The sequence below is a fragment of the Macaca fascicularis genome, chromosome 13 (assembly GCF_037993035.2).
Source record: "Macaca fascicularis isolate 582-1 chromosome 13, T2T-MFA8v1.1".
NCBI lineage: Eukaryota > Metazoa > Chordata > Mammalia > Primates > Cercopithecidae > Macaca > Macaca fascicularis.
In genome coordinates this window covers 66,881,423-66,906,139 of record NC_088387.1, presented here as the reverse complement: position 1 = coordinate 66,906,139, position 24,717 = coordinate 66,881,423, and the positions used below count along the sequence as shown (strand labels likewise).

Below are 24,717 nucleotides of genomic sequence, written 5' to 3'. Positions count from 1 at the left end.
TTTCTGGCAGGGAATGTGTGATAGTAGATGTTTAGGAGGGATCTAGAGGATCAGGCAACTCTCCTTTCTCTGTCTTACCTGCTGTAAGTTTACTTCCATGTGGATGGATGAGTAGTGCTTCCAACAGTCCCCATGGACAAGGACTCATTCCCAGGTACCAGTAGCCCCTTGCGATATGCACCCACATTTGGCTGATCCCAGCTGTCAGCATTCCATCATTTTCAGTAGCCCCCACTTGTGGACCAGCAGGCAAATCAGAATCCTGAAGGGTGAGCCTCATCCTCCCCACTCCCTGCAGTGCCCCTGTCTGGGCTCTGCTCCATCTCTCTTAACCCTCCCTCCATGCAATAGCAGAGGCTAACAACTTTCACACAAGAGATGGTCACCCTGGTTTATGAGGTTTGGGCACCCCATACAAGTCTGGGGGTATGTCCCAAGTGGACTTCCTCTCCCAATTCTCTGTGAAGAGAGGGGAAAGGAGCCATTTCACTTCCCAAACTGCCTTCCACCACAGAGGCAACTCCACTCTCCAGTCATCTCAGCGGCCCGGCACAAGCAAACACGAGGAGGCGGTGCCAGAATTATTCTTAGCAGCAGATTATAAAGGAGGAATCTGTGAATATTCTACATTAATATTTTAGTCCTTGTGGAATATATTCACTGTCAGTCTATGGCATATGTTCCTTAGGAAACCAAGGAACTTTTACCAAACCAAAATTAGAAGTAGTTTCTAAGCCTTTTATAAATGGTGGTGCCCTTACCTGTGAACTGAAAGGCGCTAGCACCAAATGACCTCAAAATTCCACTCTGGCATTAGCATTTTCCAGAATTTTTCTTAGACCGTGCTTACAGTTGAATAGATAAGGGCTTAAAACCTATCTTCTATCTCATTCTTTCTGAGTTGACTTGAATGGGTTTATGAACTGAAACAAAAAGAAAGTTCTATAAAGAAAACTATATACTGTGGGCTTAAAATTTTTTTATGGGGTTTCGGAGATTTTTGTTTGTTTGTTTTGGTCATGTTTTAGTTTCAACTCCAAATTAATAGCTTCTTTAATCCTTGATTCCTTAGTATATGAGTCTATGGCATTCGTATAAAATTTCACTGGATTATAAACTGTGTAGGATTATCAGTTCCCCAGTGGTTGGTACTGTATCTACCATGGGACCACTGTGTGTCTAACACGGGGCCTTGCATTTAGTACCCAGCAAACAAATACTTTTCCAATGAATAGCTGAATGGATGAATTTACTTAGCCTGCTTCTCTTAATATTTAAGTAATCTGTCTTCAAAATGCCGTGCAAGTCCATTCTTGGTCAGCAACACTTTTTCCTTCACTTCATTAGCAACTCTGGATGGTCTTTGTGGAAAATGATGTGACTCATGTAGAATCCAGAATGCCCCAACTGGCCCTGGGACTGCACTTGGCAAATGACTTTTTAATCTTTGTAGTATCTGTCCTTCAGGAATTATAATGTTTGTTTGGTTTAAATCTATTTAAGAAGATTCTGTGTCACTGTGGCCATCATGCCTATCGTACACACCAAGCTGCTTTGTCAGCAGATTTACAGTGAAGCAAAGAATGTGTTCACAAGTGACTATGAGAAAATGGGAAGGATGTAGATAGATTTCCTTCAGTCGCCAAATCACCATATATAAGTAATCCCAGTTTTCCTTCTAACCTTTTATGCTGTGCTTGGAGACAGAAATCTGGGAGAATTTGCCCCCATTTGGTTTTCAATTTCTAATTTTTTAATGGATGCAATAATTTTATGTTTATAAGGTAATAGTTTCAATACTTTCAATGTATAGTGGTCAAATTAGTATCATTAGCATATCTTTCACCTCGAACATTTGTCATTTATTTGTGTTGGGACCATTCAAAATCCTTTCTTCTGCTACTCACTCATATGTGGAAGCTGCCCCCAGTTTTTTTTAAACACCTTATTTAATCAGGAGATCTGTGGGAATTTCAAGCTCGCCTGAGGCACGATGAGCATGGTGAAGTGGCACAGTGTCAACGGCAAATGAGCAGCCTGCGCTCCCAGCTCCTTCGTCAGCGTAGCCGGACAGAGGCCCTTTGTTGTCATTGATCAATAGCTGCTTTGTGGGCCTGTATTGTTAGAGTTGCTAAGAACTGACGATCCTGCTAAGCTAGTGCTGCTGAATTTACCATTTGGAAATTGATGAAAACTGCTCAATCCTATCTTGGAGCTTGGTCCAATAAATGGGGAGGAACCTCTAGTTCTACATTTCCATCCCATTCGCGAGGCTGGAGTGACCTTACTCAGGCTGACCTTACCAGCCTGAGAGTTGGTACAGAGATCTGCGGTTGCATGTGTGTTGTTTAAGCTGAGCCCAGCCTTCCCTGTGGGAGAGTGATGGCACACGTGTAATGCACACAGGGCGAGGAGCACTCCTGCTCCAGAGCCCTTCTCTCTAAGCTACCTTCTTCACGCCACCCCTTCATTCTGCAAGAGTTCTGCCTGCAGAGCTGTGGCAAGCAGGTAGAACGGCAAGACTCCTGTTCTGTATGAAGATGCAAGGGACTGAAATTATAATATCTATTAAACCCAGAAGTGCTGAAATTAATCATCTCCTAGACCTATTGCTTAGCTAGGTAACTCCACTAAAAGCTGAATCATTCGTTGATTTTTTTCTAAGTGAATATGATGCTATTTTTATAAATGATTTTCTTTATTCAAACCCCTTGATTTTCTGTATTGGTTTGAAGCAAAGCAATGACTTCTATCTGATAATTTTAGGAAGTAAATCTGCTGTTCATTATAGAATAGTTTGTTCACTTTTGATGACAAAGAGTAGCCAGTGTATAAAAATCCAGAAGTAAAGTGATGGAAAATGATTTTTAGAAAAGATTAATGTGCCTGGGAAATCACACTCCCACAGTGTAATCATCAAATCAAACCTACTCACTTGTGGAGATAAAAGAACACTTCAAAAATATGTAAGCACTTTTCTGTCAAAAGGGAGTGTCTCTCCGAAGACTGTGGCAGAGTTGGGTCTGATTATTTTAGGAAAGTGTCTGAACATCTCACAGATTCTCCATTTGGGAGGAATGGGAACTACCGGGGGTGCTGACCCGCCTCTTGTCAATTACTGTGTGGTCAAGATGTGGTAACCGAGGAGGCATTTGCAGGAGTGAAAGGTGTGGAGGATCAGGGTGCTCTTGTGGGTGTGTTTAAAGTATGTTGGCATGCTCTTTACCCGACTCCCTCCCGCTCATTTGAAGTTCGTGTCATGCTCTGCCATCTTTTGCCCCTTCCTGTTCTTGTCATCTGTCAACTTCCTGTCTCTGAGCATTTCAGCTCATGGTCAGCTGGCCAACCCCAGCCAGCTCCTGCCATGCCCTGGGTTACATCATTACCTGGAACTCCTCTGTCCCTCAGTGTCTTAACCAACTGTCCTCTGGATTGCTCATTCCCGAGTACACATGATCTTCATCCTGACAAATGAGTGCCTAGACACCTTCATTTTCCCCCAAGTTCATCAGCCCTTCCTGGCCTCACTTTTTGTGCCTGCTCAAATGCCATTTCCCAGTCCTGCTGGCCCTTCTCCCCTACATTCCTCCTACCACCTACCTCTCTCCACTCTTCTGATAGCAAGTCCCATGTTGGCACAGATGGCCACCACCAGAGAGGCTGCCTGGCTGCTGCACGTGCCCCTCCAAGCTACTGCCTCATTTTCTTCCTTTTCTTTGGTAGGTTCTCTCTGCTGCTTCTCAGCAGTCATCCAGGTTTCATCCCTTCTCAACCTCCTGCCCCTCCTTCACTGAGAAAACAGAAGCCACTGGCACGCACTCCATCTTGGCGTTTCTTTCTCTCCTCCATCTTGCTTCCCATGCTTCACTCACATAAGCCATTCACCTTCTTCCTTCTCTTCTCAGAGGAAGTAAGTCCCTTTTCCTATTCGAGACAGGTCCCTCACCTGGTGCTTGGCCCTGGCCTCTTGTCCATCCGTGCTCCCTCATCATCTGTCCCCTCATCCATGTCTCCCATGTCAGTCTCCCAACTTTCCACCCAACTTTCCTCAGGAAAAAAACAGGTCCTTTGACTGATCTTCTCAACTTACACACACATTTCTGCCCTCACCTTCCCTCCAACTTTATTCCTTTCTCATTCAGGCCTTCCAGTCTTTTCTTCAGTCTCTATCCTATCTCACCTGTCCTCTGTCCCTGCCATTCTGTTGACATGCGGGCTCTCTAACCCCTGAGTCCAGTGACCTCTCTCTGTCCTACTAAAAGAACTTGTTTCTTCTAGAGTAGCATGGTCCAATAGAAATATGTGAGCCACAGGTATAAATTTTCTAGCAGGCACATTAGAAAATTTGGGATGGTGACATTGATTTTAATAATATATTATAACTTGATATATTAAAAAACATTTCAATATGTAATATAAAATTATATTTTACATTCTTTTAAAAATTTTTCAATAGGACTTCAAATTCCAGGTGTATTTTACAGTTATAGCACAATTCGGGCTCTTGAAAGCCACATGTGGCATTGGCTACCGAATTGGACAGTGCATATTGGAGAAGAATATAAACATACTTTTCTCATCTTTTTGAAAGAATCTCTCTTGGCCCTCCTAATGCCTCCCTCTCTCTTCTCAGTGTCTCACTTCTGCCTCCTCTTCCAGCCCCTTACAATGCTGTTGGTCCTCAGGATTTTACCTTTGGCTGGCCTCTTTTCACCCTCTACCATCTACCCTCTCTCTTAATTAATCTTTCATATCCCACCCATTGGCTAGTGATTCCCAGGATCGTATCACTGACTCCCATCTGTCAGTGGAACTTTCAACTAACAAAGCTATCTCACGGGTGTCCAAAGCTCAACATGCCAAAACTGAACTCATCACCTTCCCTCATTCATATTTTCTCTCTGTCTCATTCTATGATGCCACCATCTATCCGGATATGCAAGCCCGGAAAACTGGTATTGCCCTTGGGTTGCTTTCCCTAGTTCATCCCATAAAAGCAATCCGTAACAAAGTGCTGCGAAGTATATTCCACCAGTATTTCTTTAAATATGCCCCTGTTTTCTTCTCCACAACCACTGCTCCAGTCAAGTGCCTCATCATTCCTCTCTTGGATCATCACAGTGTCCTCTTCAGTATTCTGCCCATCTTTACTTAGTTCCCTTCACTCCACCCTTTGGGCTCTCATTTTTTCACCCAGATAACTTTGTATTCACCTAAAATAGCCAAGTCTAAAATGATATCCTGATTTTTAAAACAACAGCAACAAAAAAACCACAAGGCTGTGTGATAGCGTTGGTCAAGAGCATTTTCAAGAGGGTATGCTCATTTTCAAGAGCATTTTCTTTCAGGACATCTTGTAGTTCTGCCTGAATCCTTTCCATCAGCCCCATCACTAAGCATCTCTGTACATGGCTCTGGAAGATATAGGAATCCACTTAACAGAGTCCAGTTCTTAGGAATACTCTCAGCAGAGTCCAGTTCTGAAGACTGCACTTAACACAGTCAAGTTTGGTCTTGATAACAGAGAGGCCCCATGGCTTTGGAGATTTTTCCTAAGATTTTTTCCCCTTCCCTCCCCCGACTTTCCTCCTCCCCTCCCCCTTCCCTCCCCCCTCCTCTCCCCTCCCCCTTCTCCCCTCTCCCCTCCCCCCTCCTCTCCCCTCCCCCTTCTCCCCTCTCCCCTCCCCCTTCTCCCCTCTCCCCTCCCCCTTCTTCCCTCCCCCTTCTTCCCTCTCCCCTCCCCTTGTCTCCCCCTCCCCCTTGTCTCCCCCTCCCCCTTGTCTCCCCCTCCCCCTTGTCTCCCCCCCTTATCTCCCCCTTTGTCTCCCCCACTTGTTTTCCCCTCCCCCTTGTTTCCCTCTCCCCCTTTACCTTTCTCTCTGCCTCGCCTCCCCTCCCCCACTCTTCCCCTCCCCTCTCCCCTCTCCCCCTCCCCTCTCCCCTCTCCCCCTCCCCTCTCCCCTCTCCCCTCTCCTCCTTCCCTCTCCCCCTCCCCTCTCCCCTCTCCCCCTCCCCTCTCCCCTCTCCCCCTCCCCTCTCCCCCTCCCCTCTCCCCCTCCCCTCTCTCCCTCCCCTCTCCCCCTCCCCTCTCTCCCTCCCCTCCCCTTTTCTCCTCCCCTCCCCTTCTCTCCTCCCTCTCCTCCTCCCCTTCTCTCCTCCTCCCCTTCTCTCCTCCTCCCCTTTTCTCCTCCCTCTCCTCCTCCCCTTCTCTCCTCCCTCTCCTCCTCCCCTTCTCTCCTCCCTCTCCTCCTCCCCTTCTCTCCTCCCTCTCCTCCTCCCCTTCTCTCCCCTTCTCTTCCCTTCTCTTCTCCTCTCTCCCCCTTTCTCCCCTTCTCTCCCCCTTCCTGTCCCCTTCTCTCCCCCTCCCCTCCCCCTCCCCCTTCCCCTCCCCCTCCCCTCCCACTCCCCCTTCCCCTCCCCTTCTCTCCTCCTCCCTTCCCCTCCCCTTCTCTCCTCCTCCCTTCCCCTCCCCTTCTCTCCTCCTCCCTTCCCCCTCCCCCTTCCCCTCCCCTTCTCTCCCCCTCCCCTCCCCCTTCCCCTCCCCTTCTCTCCCCCTCCCCTTCTCTCCCCCTCCCCTTCTCTCCCCCTCCCCTCCCCCTTCCCCTCCCCTTCTCTCCCCCTCCCCTCCCCTTCCCCTCCCCTTCTCTCCCCCTCCCCTCCCCCTTCCCCTCCCCTTCTCTCCCCCTCCCCTTCCCCTCCCCTTCTCTCCCCCTCCCCTCCTCTCCCCCTCCCCTCCCCCTTCCCCTCCCCTTCTCTCCCCCTCCCCTCCCCCTTCCCCTCCCCTTCTCTCCCCCTCCCCTCCCCCTTCCCCTCCCCTTCTCTCCCCCTTCCCCTCCCCTTCTCTCCCCCTTCCCCTCCCCTTCTCTCCCCCTTCCCCTCCCCTTCTCTCCCCCTCCCCTCCCCCTCCCCCTTCTTTCTCCCTTCACATTCTCTCTCCCTTCCCCCTCCCTTTTCTCTCTCCCTTCCCCCTCCCTCTTCTCTCTCCCTCCCCCCTCCCCCCTCCCTCTTCTCTCTCCCTCCCCCCTCCCCCCCCTCTTCTCTCTCCCTCCCCCCTCCCCCCTCCCTCTTCTCTCTCCCTCCCCCCTCCCCCCTCCCTCTTCTCTCTCCCTCCCCCCTCCCCCCTCCCTCTTCTCTCTCCCTTTCCCCTCCCTCTTCTCTCTCCCTTTCCCCTCCCTCTTCTCTCTCCCTTCCCCCTCCCTCTTCTCTCTCCCCTCCTTCTCTGCCTTCTCTCTCCTTTCCCTTTCCCCCTCCCCCTCCCCTTTGGATTTCCCAAGACATCCTAAAACCTTTGGTGTATTTTATGCCACATTTTGGAAGCTGAAGAAAGCTGTTTCCTCCAAGGACACTGAATATTGTCTGATGAACACGACTCAAAACAACTTCAAACTTGCGTTTCTTGGCTAGATGGATCTGAGTTTTCCCACACTCACACCCACACCCCTCTTTATAGAAACTGGTTGGAATGACTTGGTTTCTCACAGGCTGTCCACGCCTCACTCCCCAGTTGGCTCTCATGTTGTACTTTATCTTGGGTTGCAACTGACTCGTGACCTCAGTGGTTTCAGAAGCTTCCCTGAGCACATTGGACGTGAACGCTCTTACACATTTCAGGTCATTGTGTGCTCTGCTCCACCTCTTGCTCTGTCAGCCCAGTGCCTTGGGGAGGGGGAAAGGAGGGACAAGTGCCCAGGCATTGGCCTGCCTTGGGGGTCTGTGCAGGGCAAGAACGCCTGTCAGGATAACACTCCCCACATCTTCAGCTGAGTCTAAGCTTTCTCTTCAGCAGCCCAGCTGCTGGGCAGTGGGATGACAGCAGGAATTGGCCTTCCCATGATCCTGCCCTGCCCACAGAATGTGCCACCTGTTCCCACAGGGAGTATAGGGTTGTGACTCTCCCCACAGGCACTGAAGAGCAGGGCCGACTTGTTACTCAACACCAAGCCCCAGGCTGGAGTTCACAGGCCTCTCCCTGGGCTTCCTGCCTTCACTGTGTCTTCCTTGGCAGGCTTCTCCTGCTCTCCAGAGCTTAGACCTGTCTGCCACCCTCTCCCCTGTTTATCCAGTTTGTTTGCTGTCTTGCCAGGCTCCTTCCTTAAATTTCCTGCCCAATGGAAGCTCTTCCTCCTTTATTCCCCCCTCCCTGACCCCCCCCAATCACCTCAAAGCCTACTTGCCCCACCAGGCCCCTTTGTGTCTCTGCTCCTCCCACCTCCAGTCTCTCACCCTCTCACCTTCCCAGCTCTTGGCCCCACTGGGTCTCCCTGCCAATGGCCGGTTGTGCCCATGGCCTTCCTCGCGAGGAGTGCGAGGAAGGCCATGGGCACAACCGGGCATTGGCAGGGAGACCCAGTGGGGCCAAGCTGGGGATGACAGCTGGGAATGACAGCTGGGAATGACCAACTCTAATGAGTTGATGGGACTGAAAGTGAGTGAATGTCCTCATGCCTCCACTCTTTCCCACCTCAGCAAAGCTTTTCAGAGCCCCATTTCTGATGGAATCTGAATCTAGAAGGATTTAGATCCACAGAGAAATGTTAAACCTCCAGTGTTTGGCTGTGTGTGAAGCCTCTGGCAGTCCCTCCCATATTTGATGTTATGAACACTGTTTATAGATACCTGGAAAGAAGCCTTTAATACTTGTATTGTGTTTTAACTTGCTTTCCTTTGGAGGCAGGGAATTGTCAAGTAAGTATTCACACCGCTCTGGAGAAAAACACAGGTGTTCGGTGAACATCCAGTACTAAGTGTTCACGCGGAACCCACAACCGCAAAGGGTCAATACTTAAAATCCGCTGAATTTGCCACAATGCAGGTTTCTTCCCCTTGCTCCTCTCATCTTCAGTTTTGAAGCAATACAGCTGTAAACATATGCTTGCGAAATGAGAAAGAAACATTGAGATTGCTTTACCTTTCGGTTTTTTTCTGAAAATCAAGGTGAAAAAAAAGCATCAGATTGCCTCTGTGTATATATATACAATCTCCTGTATATATAAGTACACGGTGTTTGTGCTTGTATGCGTACTCTATATTCACTGTATAATATATTACATATTATACAACCTGTGTGTCCCCTGAAAACGAGCCCTGTGTTTATCCTCGAATTATGCCTTATGAGCCATGCCATAGTTCCAGTGTCCTCTTGCTCTCCTCGTAGCCCCTGGCTTGCTTTTGTCATACACTTAAACATTCTTAGGTGAAAGAAGAAACCCACGGATTTCATTTGAAAGTCCCACTAAAACAGAAGAAAGAGCAGATGTCCTGGGAAGCGATAATGAATGTGAAGGAAGTGTCTCATTGTGAGAACTGGCATGCCCCCAGTCTCCCAATTTTGCTCAATTTGGTGGCGATGATGTCAGCCGGGGGTGTCGTTTTGCAGAGATGCGCTCTCTACCCATTCTTCAGTGGTGATTATAATACCATTTGGTCCAATTATCACTTATGATTGCATAACATGTTTTGATTGAAGAGTTTCTGAGAAAATAAAGGTACCCTGTCTTCCCCTGCACACAAAAAGAACCCCCGCAAGCCATTGGAGCAGGCAAGCTGACCTACCAAGAAACACTGGGAATTATTAGGCTAAATTATGAGTTGAACTTGATTTGGAAACAAAGTATCCATTGTACATAACTCCCCACGACATCCAGGAAGATGTCATTGTTTTTCTGACAGCAAGTTTCTCCCCAGCACACTCTAAAGTAAGCAGAGTCCCCGGGCGCATTCGTAAAGTCACGGAGAGTGTGCGGGAAGCATTGACAAAGCTTCCTTTTCTCTCCCTATTCTGTAGGCGCTTTAGTGCAGAGTTTGCCCAGAGACGCCGGGGTATGAGCTTTCTGAATTTGTAGACTGGTGCACTCTTTCATTTCTGTTTTAGTTCTTTGCTGGCATGCCGGGGAAGCATGGTGTGTGCCACACAGGAATGTCTGTTCACTTGGAAAATGCTTGTGCATGAATGAGGTGGTTGCTAATACGGCTCTAAACTGTACTAAGTTTCTCACTTGGCTTTGTTTGCTGCTTACAAGGGGATCAAGGTAATCCTTCTCTTTGCATATCCCGGGAGCAATAACTAATTACTTTGGAACATGCAGTGGGAGCTGGTACAGTTCTCTCTCTCGACCCATCCATAGAGAAATCTCATTTAAGGAAACCCCACATGACCAAGAACTGGTCTACTCATCTAGGATTCCATTAGGGCTTACACGTTATAAAATCTCTTCATTAAATTTGGAGGCCCCACTCCCCAAAACTGAGGTGGAAAAAGCAACCTTTGGTGTGGTAACAGCTGAAGGCAGACCCGAGTCCTGAGGCGAGGGCGGAGTGGGAGGCGCGAGTGCTGTCTGTCTCCTGTCCCTCCGCTTCCTGCCTGCCTGTTTGAGAAGTGAGGCCGACCTAGGCACTTGGCACGTGGTCCTTAGGGCCCGTTCCGAAGCCTGGCTTGTAAGTGCCACTTCACACCACACCACGGCCATTGACAACTTAATTCTGAACAACATGAGCACATCCCTGTCTGAAAAAGGTCAGCAAGTCCAGGAAATGTGGCCTCTCTCCCTTCATGGTCAGGCCGCTCCTTGGTTTTGAACCAAGCCCCTCTTGTTTCAAGCCCATGTGGTCTTCCTGCTCCCAGGAGAAGGTTAAGCAGAGGGACGAGGTCCAACCCAGTGCCTGTGAATTCAGGCCAGGTCCCACGGCAGGTGGGGAGGGGGAGAGGAGGGCAGGACCGAACAGATCCAGGTGGAGGGGCCTCAGGCGGGAGGAGAGAGGAGGCCGGCACTGGCCTAGACAGGCTGCACCAGGAAGGTGGCCTCGCAGCCCTCATTCAACGCTGTGCTTCCTCTGGCCGCTGTCTCTTCCAGGCCACCCGTTAGCCGAGCAGCTCCCCAGCCTGAGAAACTGCAGAAGAACAATATCACCAAAAAAAAGAAACTGGTGGAGGTAAGTTAAACAATTACTTCTAATTTGATATTGACGTTCTAAGACCTACCTGGTGGACAGCCCCATCTGCACGTCCCAAAGACAGTTAAGTGAAATGGAGTAGGTCCCTTGGCTCTCTTCTATCCCCTCTCCCTCAGACCTGGGAGAGTCCCACATTGCCAATGGGATTCAAGTTCATGGTTTCAAAACCTTACCCAGAGCCACCTTCTAAGCTTACTGCCTATGATTCCTCACCACAGTGCAAATCTCCAGCCCCACAAACCCACTGCTTATGTTCTCGGAAGCTGCCTGGGACTTTCTGCTTGGAAGGCTCCTCCTGCCAGCTCCCAGCACCCTGGTCCTTCCAAGACCTTCCCTGGTGTCTTTTCTGTGCAGTCTTTCCTGATGCTTCTCACGCGAAACCTTCCTGCAGCTCCCTGCCTCTACCGCCTCCTAGCACCTGCACCATGCTGGGCACAGAGGAGCTGCCCGAGAGGTCCGTGTTGGATTAAGAACTGATCTGAATCAGCCACTGTTCTTTGTCTTAGAAGACAAGACAGGAAGAAGAGAAAGACTAGAAACCCTAACAGTATCTAGTTTGGGAGGGAAAAATAGCACATATGTAGTGACTTTGTAGAGCAAGCACCAGGCGGCAGAACGAGCATGGCCTTTGTCTCTGTGTCTGCTCTGCCCGCCCTGGCGCGTCGATGAGAGTTTATTAGAGCAAACCTCTGAGCCGCCATTCAGCTCACCCAGAGTGCCTGCCAAGGCACAGACACAAAACTGCTAGGTACACTTGACAGGGCATCAAATCTCTGGACTTTGGCACAACGACAGAGCCAGGAAGTAAATCTGGGTTTTTTGGAAAGTCACGGTGATTCTGTGTGTTAGCCTGCCACCCCAGCATTTCAGAAAACTAAAGAAGGGATTGCATTTTCTCAGCCAGTCAAGAAGCAGAATGTTTTCAGTGAGCGTGTGTTGGCCTCACCAGCCATACCATTCCCGGGACACACGAGGCCGCTCACGCGATGTGGGTGTGTTCCTCGGCTCTCCCTTCCTTCCTGTGAGGGTCATGTTGATCTGTGTGTGTGAATGCAGGAGCTGGCTCTAGACCATGTGTTTGGCTACAGAGGATTCGACTGTCGAAATAACCTGCATTACCTTAATGATGGCACCGACATCATCTTCCACACGGCGGCGGCTGGCATCGTTCAGAACCTCTCCACAGGTGACCAGGGGGTTAAAAATACAGGTTTTTCTTTTAGTTTTTTTTTTTTACATGCTTTCCCCACTCTTCAGATGCCCAAAAGCTTAAGCATTTTCCTTCCTTTATAGAGCCATTCTCCCAATTCCAGCATGGTGTCAGTTAGGCCTGGTAATGCTCAGGCTCAGTTACCAGAGCCAGAGCCTTCTCTCTTTCTGACCGGAGCTTGACCTCACCTTGTCGTAGGCCTTAGAGAGAAGGCCTCCATGTTGACACCAGCCTCTGTAACCGAGAGCCATGGAGAGAAGCCAGAGACAGGGTGTAAGGAGTGGAGGAATTCCTTAGAGACCATAACCAAGAAGAAAGCACAGAACTTTGCCTGTTCATTTCTACAATGAGCCATTTTTTAACAGCTCGGATTTTTCAAATTGTATTTTGACAGTTTAGCCACATTTATAACGAGATTGAAAACAATTAAACAGTAAACAAAAATACCAGGCCCGGTGAGGTGGCTTACACCTGTAATCCCAGCACTTTGAGAGGCCGAGGTAGGCGGATCACCTGAGGTCAGGAGTTCAAGACTAGCCTGGCCAACATGGCAAAACCCCGTCTCTACTAAAAATACAAAAATTAGCCAGGCATGGTTGCGGGTGCCTGTAGCCCCAGCTACTCAGGAGGCTGAGGCAGGAGAACCCAGTTTGAGGTTGCTTGAACCCGGGAGGTGGAGATTGCAGTGAGCCAAGATCGTGCAGTTGCACTCTAGCCTGAGCAACAGAGGGAGACTCCATTTCAAAAAGAAAAAAAAAATACTCAAACCACATGATGACTCAAATTTTTAAAAATGAACATTTCAAACAAAAAGAACCATTCAGAAATTAACAGAAAGCTATACCATTACCACTAGATTTAAACAGGTTCACATTTTGCCTTATTTGCTCATGCCTCAAGAAAAAAAAAAAACCCTTCATTTTAAATTCTTGCTCTTTGTCAATTCTGTGTAGTTGTTCATACATAGATTTAGCCAGTGAAATCACTGGGCACATGTTGATTTGTGTGTATTTGAGGGAGGAGGACCTTGACATTGTGTATATATTTTCTTCACTTTCTAGCCCTGCCATCATATTGGTAGCAGTACACGCCTTCCTTGTGTATCTACACCATCTTTCATCTTTAGGTTCTTGAGCATTTGGGGGGGTTTAAATTGGCCACTTTGGAAGTCAGCAAACCCATTTGCTGTGATAGATGATGAAGTGCTCTTTCTTCCACTTCCCGTGACGTATGTCGAGTCAGGGCTTTCCGGGGTGAAGCCGTCACCTGTGCCGTCCAGGCCCCCAAGTGGATTGGCATTTGGTAAACAAAGATGATGAGTCCCTGAGAGTTTCATATTCCACATGAAGAAGTGGTACCATTTTGCTCAGTGAAACATCATCTCCAGGCCCCCACCCCTACTTCTTCCCAGATGTGGACGGTGAGAAGCCCACTCCTGTCCCACGGAGAGGAGGAAACTTTGACCTTCATCATCGTGGTCTCTGGAAGCCCCTGTACTTGAACTGCGCTCTGCACCCACACAGAGCAGTGGGAACTATCGAAGAGCAGCTTGAATGTATCAGATAACAGACACTAGCGTCCCTTCTCCCGGACCCAAAACAGAATATGAACATTTCAAAAAAATGATCCTTCATCTCCCCAAGTGTAATTCCGGAAGTGAGAATTTGAGGGCTGTAAGCTGTCACTTTTATAACGAGGATCCAAAGACTCCACACGATGCTTTGGAGTTGCCCTAAAAGGTCTTTAGGTTTCACTGTTCACCCTCCCATGATCTCTCTCCCCCAGGGAGCCAGAGCTTCTATCTGGAGCATACGGATGACATCCTCTGTCTCACAGTGAACCAGCACCCCAAGTACAGAAACGTGGTGGCCACCAGCCAAATAGGTAGGAGGTCCTGCGGCAGCTGAGGCTCTCCCAGCTTGCAGGGACACTGACTTGTCAGCGATTACTGGGAGAGGGAGTGGGTGGGTTGCTTACATCCATCCCTTCTTGTTGATGTTGCTGTTGATTTTTTGAGTCCTGAATGTATCTGTGTCACCTGAGTTGACACATCCAGTGACTGTGATTCTGAGGCACCATGAAGTCTGACCAGCGCCTGAGAGTCCAAATACACGATGGCCCCATCCCTGTGGACTTGTGAGAGTAGTTTTTCAGACCCCAAGTGTCAAGAACTCCGTGTGTTTTGAAGCCTGGCCAGGGTAGATTTCAGTAAGTGTGCCTGGACCCCCTGTGCCCTGGGAAACTGCCAGTGACGAATGTGAACTGATTCACATTTACGAGAAGTGTGTTTTTGCTTTGTCATCTCAAGAGCAATTTTTACAACTTCCTGCTTGTTTTCATTGAACCCATGTCCATTTTTAAGTTTAATTTGGAACTTTCTGATGCTGGTGTTGAGTGCTTCACTGTTGGAAACGTGACTTATTTTAGCTATTGTTTTCCCTTGACGCTTCCTCATTGCCATTGCTCACCCAATGCAGGTGATATTACGGAAACCCCAGGTAAGGCTGTTCCATCCGTGAGTAGTTTGAATCTGCACAGCAAAATCATGTCATTCTATCATGTTTGCTGATTGTATCTTGCCGAATTGCAGATACAAATCATTGACCTCACCAGTTTCCTTCGTATAAAATCCTCCACAAGTGTGTGTGTGTTGAACATAAATGTCTGTAGGGCTCTGCCTTTAAAAGCAAATTTCCTGTAGTCTTTCTCCTCTGGCCAGGTCAGGCTATAGGTCTTTTATGCCCAATGACTGTAACACCCCTAAACGCTTGTCTTAAAAAAGGCTTTTACAGGCTGGGCGACAGTGGCTCACGCCTGTAGTCCCAGCACTTTGGGAGGCGGGCGGATCACCTGAGGTCAGGAGTTCAAGACCAGCCTGGCCAACATGGTGAAATGCTGTCTCTACTAAAAATGCAAAAATTAGCTGGGTGTGGTGGTGCGCACCTGTAATCCCAGCTACTCAGGAGGCTGAGGCACGAGGATCATGTGAATCCTGGACACAGAGGTTGCAGTGAGCCAAGATGGTGCCACTGCACTCCAGCCTGGGCAACAGAGCAAGACTCCATCTAAACAAACAAACAAAAAGGCTTTTACATGAACATAAGCATCGCCTTGGCTCTGCCATTCATCAGTCTTCTTTGTCATGCCTCTCCACACTCAGGGACAACACCTTCCATCCACGTATGGGACGCCATGACCAAACACACCCTCTCCATGCTGCGGTGCTTCCACTCCAAGGGGGTGAATTACGTCAACTTCAGTGCAACCGGAAAGCTCCTGGTGTCGGTGGGAGTGGACCCTGAGCACACCATCACCGTCTGGCGATGGCAGGAAGGTAAACCAGCACTGGGTTTTCTGTCCCTCCAGGGTGTCTGCCTGTGGCATGGACTGGGCTCGAACCCAGATCTGCCTCACTCCGAAGCCTGCCATAGGCACTGACTGCTGCTGGGCAAGCGGAAAACAGGGCACTGGGGATCCTGATATAGCTGCCCCACTGATGCCAGTGCATCCCAGAGTCCCAGGGCCAGGAGGAGGCTGGCCAGGGACTCCAGGGCCCATTAGTGAAGGGGCTCTGGGGAGGTGCCCCGATGTTGGCAGCCCTCCTCCTCGGAAGGCAGCAGCCTCCCCGACATCTGTCTTAGCCACCTTCCTACCCAAGGGTCCTTGTCTTCCGTGCTGTTTCTGATGGCCCCTGGATCCTACTACAGCCTTATCACTCTGTCTGCTTTAGTTTAGGAAATGGGATAATGTTTTATCATAGTCTCAGAAGCAATTAAACTTTTTTTTAACATTTTAACACATTTGAAATAGGGATTTATCTTACGATCAAGGTTTACATTTATTGTAACAGGATTTCTTTCTCATCCTCCCCCAACACATGCACACACACCTCACACACATGCACACATACAAGCTGCAACTGAATGTATGGTCATCTTAGAACTAAAGATGTGCAGTCTTCCACGTATATTCTCAGGTTGAGTACTGCCCTGGCAAAAGCGGATCCAAGTAGTCAGGACATTAATGAGGTCTGTCTGCAGCCGGGCAGCCTGTATCTGGGACACGCTCTACCAGGCACGCGCAGAGGTGGCACTTCTCCCATCCAGGGCTCTGGAGTCCCATTATCTCCTCATCTTCCCGTGGAGGGGGTGGTGTGTGGAGGCTGTAAAGAGATCAGCACAATGGGAGGAAAGTTCCCGTCCCTCCTGAGCACCCCATATGAGGAAAAGAGGCTGGCAGCTTGCAGACATTTGTGATGATACCATATTCCTTCGGAAGGTGACATGATCTCTAAGGTTTCTAGGAAACCACATTTTCCCATTCTCTTGTTCACCAGTATATCTCACCCAGTTGGCTGTATAGTCAGTATCTCGGGTGCAGATTCATTCCTTGTGATGTCAAGTGGCCAACTGATTGTCCAGACTCAGCCCAGAGAAATTGAGCCTCTTAAATGATAGATATAGAGCATCTTGGAATGGGAAGAACTAGAGAAGACTTCCTGCACAGTCCGGACCCGTCCTAAGGAGAAATTCCTCCAAATGCACCCCTTTGTCCTGTGCTTGAATACTTTCAAGGATGTGGTTCTCATCACTTCACAAGGCAGCCCACACGCTGTCAGAAAGCTCTTGCATAAAGCCCCTTATGTGGGGACATAAATTGCTTCATTATGTTTTCCTTTTGTGCTGCTAACTCTGTTCCTAGATCCTTGGAAGAAAGCTCTCACACTGGTCCTGCTGCACGGCCTTGTCTCTTTAGGTTCAGGCTCACAGTTTTCACTCCCTCTACCTTGACCTCCAAGCGTTGCTCGCTCTGGCCTGCCCCAGCAGACTCTTGCTCACCAAGAGTCCCTTCTGAACTCCCAGGGGAGGTTTAGAGGAGCCAGGGCTTTTAAACAAGCTCCCAGGGAAAAGAGGAGCCTGCTCTTGTTTGTACAGAGGGTTGTGAGCCAGTGCTGATATCTGACATATCACCAGCCACCACCTCTTCCGGGTTGACCACGGACATGTCATCTCTCCTCCCTTCCTTCTCCTGTGTGGGTTTGCCTTCATTTCAAGTCTTACTTACAGATAAATACCCTGTGTTTGGGGAGGTTTATATACATTTTGTATATCACCAGAGCCTATTATTCATTCTTCATTTATTAGAGGATTGTTTTGGGGAACGTGTGTGTGTGTAGGTAAAAATAAAATAGAACTAAAATGAACTTATTACATAAAATCCATGTTGTCAGGTCCTAGGTATATGTGTAATTTGCTCTAAGCAGACTGGAAACCAATGCAAAGAGTGATACAGGTGTCTCCACAATTAGAAGTGTCCATGAAATGAAAACAAGGAAAATACAAATGGTGGCCTTGAAAAAATATCCAATTCATTGTATGTTTGCACTTCTGCCAAGACTGGTGAGCTGGATCCTCTTTCCATCTCGTTATTGGCCACTTGTATGCTGCTTTTGTAATTCACCTGCTCAAATCCTTTTACTACTTGAGGTGGGAGGGTTGTTTGTCTTTACTTATAATTTGTAGTTTCTTATAGATCTTTAATGTTAATCCTCTGAATCTTACAAGCACTGCAAATGCTTTCTTCCAGTCTGTTGTCTTACTTTGTTTATGGTGTCCTTGAAGATCGTGGATCTTAAAACCTCTGAGCCCTAAGTAGAGAGAGAGATCTGTTACAGTAAGTCAGGGATTCCACATGCAGACAGAATTACAGCTGGGAGAAGGACTCTGGCTTTCCCCAGCCTCGCCCGGAACGAGATTCTGTGAGGGAGTATCAGAGGGCCCAGCTACACCAAAACCCACCACCACCACGGTGCTAGAAAGCTGTCGTAAAAACATACGTGAAGTGATGAGAACAAAGAAGAAACAAATATGTGTGTGAATAATCAAGGGAGGGGTGACAATTAAGAAATTGGAACAAAAACATTCAGAGTAAGTTAAAGGGTAACAGGTTTAAAACAAAAATTTAAAACTCAAGAGCTTAAAAATAATGAGATTTTTAAAAGGTGGGTTTAAAATACAGGCTAAAAGAATAGAAGCCAAGAAATTTTAAAAGGGGCTAAAGGAGTTATGATAATACTGTTACTACTACTACTAATACTGGCTAAGACATGATTGCTCAGATCATCAAGCACTGTGCTCAGGGCTTCACTTAGGTCAGTTCTTTTCGTCTGCACTGCACCTTCTGAAATAGGAACGATTATTAGCCCCATCTTATAGGTAAGGAAACCGAAGCACAGAGAGCTTAAATAACTTGTCTAAAGTTGTTGTACAAGTAAATGATAGAGTTGGAATTGTATTAAGACGAAGGTTAAATAAAACTCAAGAGACAGTCAAAAACATAAATAAATGGGGTTGAGGAAAAAACTAGTACTTAAAAGGTAAAAAACATTTAAACCTAAACACCACAAAATACAAAGGAAAATGGGGAGCTTAAAAAAAGAAAGAAAGAAAGAAAGAAAATGCAGGAGAATCTTAGAAATAATTAAAAAAAAGAAAAGCTGTCTAGAGGAATGTGAGTCCCAGTGGCACTCTGGGAGCAGCTCTGTCGTCCTGTGCGGGGATGACTCCTGTGCTGATGGAAGGGGGATGGGGGATATCTTTAAGCCACTTTGCTGCCTTCTCATATCTGGAAGCTTCCGTCTCACAGGCCATCCTTTCCTGCTACGTTCATGAACGCCTGGGTGCGGGGATCTGTTACTAGCACCTGCTGCTCTGGAAACTTCCCAGACACACTTTCCCCACTGCTACCTGGGAGTAGTGTCTGAAGGGGAGAGAGCAAGTGCTGTAAAGAAGAACTGAGGCATGCCCCAAGCCTGCTGGGGTGGAGACCTCCTGGGCTGTGGCTCCCCCTACCTGGCCCATGAAGCAATGAGGAGCCTCACTGGACTCTGTCACCCACACAGGTGCCAAGGTTGCCAGCCGAGGGGGTCACCTGGAGCGCATATTCGTGGTGGAATTTCGCCCTGACTCAGACACGCAGTTTGTATCTGTCGGGGTCAAACATATGAAGTTCTGGACTCTGGCAGGCAGCGCCTTGCTTTACAAAAAAGGAGTCATCGGGTCCCTGGGAGCTGCCAAAATGCAAACGATGCTCTCCGTGGCCTTCGGTGCTGTGAGTTCTAGCAGCTGCTCCCTGAGAAGGGGACCCAGGCCCCCCGGGCATGGGCAGGAGGGGAGTTTGGCCAAGAGGCTGAAAACAGCAGGAAAGCCATTTCCACATTAGCTCCTGTACTGGCTTATTTGCAACCATTGTTCCGTTTCTGTAGCACATATGGGTGGGTTGACAATATATATATAGATATATTTTTTTTTTCTGAGACAGAGTCTTGCTCTGTCACCCAGGCTGGAGTGCAGTGGTGCAATCTCGACTCATTGCAACCTCCACCTCCCAGGCTCGAGTGATTCTCCTGCCTCAGCCTCCCAAGTAGCTGGGATTATAGGCGCCTGCCACCAATACAAAAATGCCTCACTAATTTTTGTATTTTTAATAGAAACAGGGTTTCATCATGTTGGCCAGGCTGGTCTTGAACTCCTGACCTCAGGTGATCCGCCCACCTCAGCCTCCCAAAGTGCTAGGGTTACAGGCGTGAGCTACCTCGCCCGGCCAATATTTTTTTTTTTTCTTAAAATATTAACCAGAAAAATATTAACCACCCAGGACAGGAGGTTTGTTGTTGTAAGGGCAACCCTGACTTACAAGCCCCAGAGAATATTGGAACCAATTTCCACTGCTAGATAATGATCCTTTTTCTTCCCAGCCCTCTTGTGCCACAGATGCCCCCACTTGCCACCCTTAAGTGAGCTATGGGGTGCCCTCAGCCAATGCAGGCTCCAAAATGGAGACATGTTGGAACACAGTCACTTCATGGTCCTCCAGGAGTGGGTTTCTCCCTTTCATAGAGGAGCTCCAGGAAAGTGTCCTGTGGCCCGGAGTCTGCCCCTGCCCCTGCTGTCACTTGGGCAGTGCTCACGGAAGAGAAGTCCTTGCTAATGCACAGCTGTGCTCAGAGGGGAAGTCAAATGCCCAAGCCAATTACATATAATTTCCAAGCCAGGCGGACTACCTTGTGATGTGCTCTCAGTGGTTTCTCTGCAATTTCTGCTGCTTTCCTTAGCACAAAAAGATCAAACCGCCTTGGCGTGTCTGCGTCTCTAGCTGTGGTTCCTTAATGAGAGAACGGGTGCCTGGGGAGGGACCTGCTTGAGTGTGTTCCAGGTATAGAAGATGTTCTCTTGTTTACAGAACAACCTCACTTTCACGGGTGCCATCAATGGAGACGTCTACGTGTGGAAGGACCACTTCCTCATCCGGCTGGTGGCCAAGGCTCACACAGGCCCCGTGTTCACAATGTACACAACCCTTCGGGATGGACTCATAGTGACCGGCGGAAAAGAGCGGCCGTAAGCCAAAGCTCCTATGGAAACAACTTGTCGTTTGTTGTTATCTTGGGAGAAACTGACAGAAGTGTCCCCAGCTTGGAGAAAATGCAGATTGTCATCCTCCTATCTTTTTTGCTTTAGGAAGATCAGTCTGCTCTCTCTCCGAGAGGGCCCTAGGTCAAGATCCTCAGAAGGAAGAGAGGAGTGCAAAAGTGGTTTGATGGTAGTTTAAAAACCCGAGAGAGGTATAGTGGTTCACCCCTATAATCCCAGCACTTCGGGAGGCCAAGGTGGGCAGATCACCTGAGGTCAGGAGTTCAAAACCAGCCTTGTCAACATGGTGAAACCCCATCTCTACTAAAAATATAAAATTTCGTTGGGCATGGTGGTGGGCGCCTGTAATCCCAGCTACTTGGGAGGCTGAGGCAGGAGAATGGCTTGAACCCAGGAGGCAGAGGTTGCAGTGAGCCGAGATTGTGTCATTGAACTACAGCCTGGGTGACAAGAGCAAAACTCCATCTCAAAATAAATTAATAAATAAAAATTAAAAACAAAATCTTGAGAGGTATTCTTGAACAAACCACAGTGACTTTGCTGTTGATAAAATGTTATTCTTGGTAGCTCTGTGGAGGAATGGAGGAAGGAGAGGGGAGATGTGGAAGCAAAGCCTGAAGACCAGGAGAAACGTTTCTGTGTTCTAATCTAATAAAAAGTCTGAATTTCCAAATTACATTTTCTTTCCTCCCAAGATAGTAGCATTTGAAGGCATTTTAGGAAATCTGCAAGCTCAGGAGGTTGGGATCGCTCAGCAGCAGGGCCTAAGAGGGAGGCTGCCTGGAGGGTCTGGACCCCCGAGGGTCTGTCCTTCTGGGCTCCAACCAGCGAGGACCCTGATGACTGGGAAACAGTGGAGAGGCCTGGAGGCAGGAGTGGGTCTTAGGATGAGGGTTAACGGCCTGAGTCCCTTTCAATCTTTTTTAGGACCAAAGAAGGAGGTGCTGTAAAATTGTGGGACCAGGAGATGAAGCGCTGCCGGGCCTTTCAGCTGGAGACGGGGCAGCTGGTGGAGTGTGTGCGCTCTGTGTGCCGTGGAAAAGTGAGCACAGCCAGCTCCCCTGGGGGCTGGGCCAGGGAAGGGGGAAGTGTAGGTACCTTCCGAGCCAGGCACTTTCCCTGGACTGGTTTAATCCTTGAAACAAGGCTTCAAGATGTGAATTGTGCTGTAGTGGGAAGCAGCTTAAGAGAGTCAGACTCCCCCAGGAAGAACCAGTTGGGTGACCTTGGGTGTGTTCCTTCATGTTTTTGTGTCCAGTACACAGGTTTGTCATGAGGGTCACATATTTATACATGACAGTGCCTTTCATCTTGCCTGGCATATAGTCCCATTCAGGAGATGTTAGCTACTAGTATTATAAATGATATTCGCATAAGCTCAGAGATACTAAATAGTTTGCCTATGCCCTAAGTTATAGGGTCAATAAGGAGGAGGTAAGGGCCACCAAACTAAACTGTCTGACTCAAAGCCATTGGTTTCCAACTCACATTTGGCAGCACATCCAAAACAACTGGTGAGTTTTAAAGAATATGGATGTCCGGGCATCCATTTGGGACTGGACCAAAATCTGAATCCGAATCTCAGGGATGGGGCCTTGACTTGTATGTTCCCTTCTATTTCCTTCTGTTTAAATTCCCCCAGGAGATTTGATGCACTTAAAAGCCAATCTCCAAACCTTGATCGAATACCTTGTGTTTATGTTTTTGAATATCAGTCTAAGAATTTGCTTTCTAGATGCTCTCCATGAAAAAGGCAAACCAGATGTGGAATACCACGTGATTCGAAACTGGGGATTTTGTTCTTAAATAGCTAAGTGATGCCCACCTGGAAGGGTAGTTATCAGACATGAAGGCAGGACTACACCTGGAGCCTGGAAGTTATCAGGAAGTAGATTTTTTTTTTTTTTTTCTTTGATTTTTTTTTTTTTTTTTTTTTTTTTTTTTTTTTTTTTTTTTTTTTGAGACGGAGTCTCGCTCTGTCGCCCAGGCTGGAGTGCAGTGGCCGGATCTCAGCTCACTGCAAGCTCCGCCTCCCGGGTTCACGCCATTCACCTGCCTCAGCCTCCCGAGTAGCTGGGACTACAGGCGCCCGCCACCTCGCCCGGCTAGTTTTTTTTGTATTTTTTAGTAGAGACGGGGTTTCACCGTGTTAGCCAGGATGGTCTCGATCTCCTGACCTCGTGATCCGCCCGTCTCGGCCTCCCAAAGTGCTGGGATTACAGGCTTGAGCCACCGCGCCCGGCCTTTTTTTTTTCTTTGAGACAGTCTTGCTCTGTTGCCCAGGCTGGAGTGCTGCAGTGTGATCTCAGCTCACTGCAACCTATGCCTCCTGGGTTCAAGCGATTCTCCTGCCTCAGCCTCCTGAGTAGCTGGGATTACAGGCGCCCGCCACCACGCCCAGCTAATTTTTTATATTTTTAGTAGAGATGGGGTTTTGCCATGTTGGCTGGGCTGCTCTCAAACTCCTGACTTCAGGTGATTCACCCATCTCGGCCTCCCAAAGGGCTGGGATTATAGGCCTGAGTCATCACACCTGGCCAGGAAGCAGAATTTTGTTCAGTGGAAGGAAAAACTTACTAAGAGTTTGAGCTGTCCAAGAACAGGAATTGGCTGCCGTGCTCTGCAGTCACTGGAATATTCTAGCAGAGGCTGGGTGATGGAGCTCTCACCCAGGTGAGAGCTGTGCTGAAGGTCAGGTCTGGGCTGAAGCTCTCACCTGAGGTAGCTGATGGAGAAAAAGCAAAGTGAAAGGGTGGAAAAGAGCAATTAGGAACGGACGGTTTGTTGTTAAAAACAAAACACTGGGAGGCGTGTGTGTTGGTTTTTCAGGTAAAACATGGCTAAAAGCTTACGGAGTAAGTGGAAAAGAAAGATGCGTGCTGAAAAGAGAAAAAAGAATGCCCCAAAGGAGCTCAGCAGGCTTAAAAGTATTCTCAAACTAGAAGGTGATGTTTTAATGAAAGATGTTCAAGAGATAGCAACTGTGGTGGTACCCAAACGCAAACATTGCCAAGAGAAAATGCAATGTGAGGTAAAAGATGAAAAAGATGACATGAAAATGGAGACTGATATTAAGAGAAACAAAAAGACTCTTCTAGACCAGCATGGACAGTACCCAATATGGATGAACCAAAGGCAAAGAAAAAGGCTGAAGGCAAAGCGAGAGAAAGGAAAGGGGAAAAGCAAAGCAAAAGCAGTGAAAGTGGCAAAGGGTTTGGCCTGGTAGACTCTTAAAACCTTGGAAAATGCCACACGGGATAGATGATGGATTAGAATGTATACACATGTATACTTTGATTTCAGCTGCCACCAAATGAAAACTATTTGTTTTCCTATTTTAACTTGGCCTTTTTTCTGCAGTTCAAACCCAGCATAACTCCTCAAGTTTGTTTTGGGAACTTAAATAAAATATTTTCTTTGATACAAAAAAAAAAAAAAAAAAAAAACACTGGCCAGGTGTGGTGGCTCACACCTGTAATCCCAGCACTCTGAGAGGCCAAGGGAGGCAGATCACTTGAGGTCAGGAGTTCGAGACCAGCCTGGCCAATATGGTAAAACCCCCATCTCTACTAAAAATACAAAAATTAGCCGGGTGTGGTGGTGGGCACCTGAAGTCCCAGCTACTAGGGAGGCTGAGGCAGGAGAATCACTTGAACCCAGGAGGCAGAGGTTGCAGTGCAGTGAGCCAAGATGTCACCACTGCGCCCCAGCCTGAGTGAGACCCTGTCTCAAAAACAAAAGCAACACTTCTCACCCCTTCCTATTTTAATATTAACCCTGCAAAGGCATTTTCCCAAGTTACTTGTGTTTTGTTTGTCCTTTTTCTAATAGTGTTTCAATTACAACAGGGAAAAATCTTAGTGGGAACCAAAGACGGAGAAATAATTGAAGTTGGTGAAAAAAATGCTGCTTCTAATATCCTGATTGATGGTCACATGGAAGGGGAGATTTGGGGCCTGGCCACTCACCCTTCCAAGGACCTGTTCATCTCTGCCAGCAACGACGGCACAGCCCGGATCTGGGACCTGGCTGACAAGGTGAGGCCGACTCTGCCCAAACTCAGATGCCCACGAGTGGGCTGCCGGCCGTGGGAGCTGAGCGAGGGGAGGCCCAGCCAGCATCATG

The 24,717-nt window shown here is 48.2% G+C and overlaps 2 protein-coding genes across 9 annotated transcripts in view; both read left to right on the top strand.

The window, feature by feature from the left end:
- Window positions 1–24,717, top strand: part of EML6 (EMAP like 6) — a 257,346-nt gene that overhangs the window by 223,066 nt on the left and 9,563 nt on the right. For 3 of the 8 annotated variants that reach the window (XM_065527077.2, XM_045369312.3, XM_065527078.2), the window contains 9 exons: window positions 10,851–10,929; window positions 12,007–12,136; window positions 13,946–14,044; window positions 14,638–14,658; window positions 15,321–15,494; window positions 19,062–19,270; window positions 20,402–20,559; window positions 21,520–21,634; window positions 24,441–24,629. In XM_065527077.2, the coding sequence (XP_065383149.1) occupies window positions 10,851–10,929; window positions 12,007–12,136; window positions 13,946–14,044; window positions 14,638–14,658; window positions 15,321–15,494; window positions 19,062–19,270; window positions 20,402–20,559; window positions 21,520–21,634; window positions 24,441–24,629 (1,174 nt within the window). Of the gene's footprint in view, window positions 1–8,670; window positions 10,029–10,850; window positions 10,930–12,006; window positions 12,137–13,945; window positions 14,045–14,637; window positions 14,659–15,320; window positions 15,495–19,061; window positions 19,271–20,401; window positions 20,560–21,519; window positions 21,635–24,440; window positions 24,630–24,717 lie in introns of those variants that run through there. The other 5 variants (XM_005575864.5, XR_010580450.2, XR_006691700.3 and 2 more) reach the window with 5 other exon arrangements.
- LOC135966827 (protein LLP homolog) lies at window positions 23,397–24,001 on the top strand. The gene has a single exon (XM_065527083.1). It carries the CDS (start codon window positions 23,429–23,431, stop codon window positions 23,816–23,818), a length of 390 nt encoding a protein of 129 aa, XP_065383155.1. The 5' UTR covers window positions 23,397–23,428; the 3' UTR covers window positions 23,819–24,001.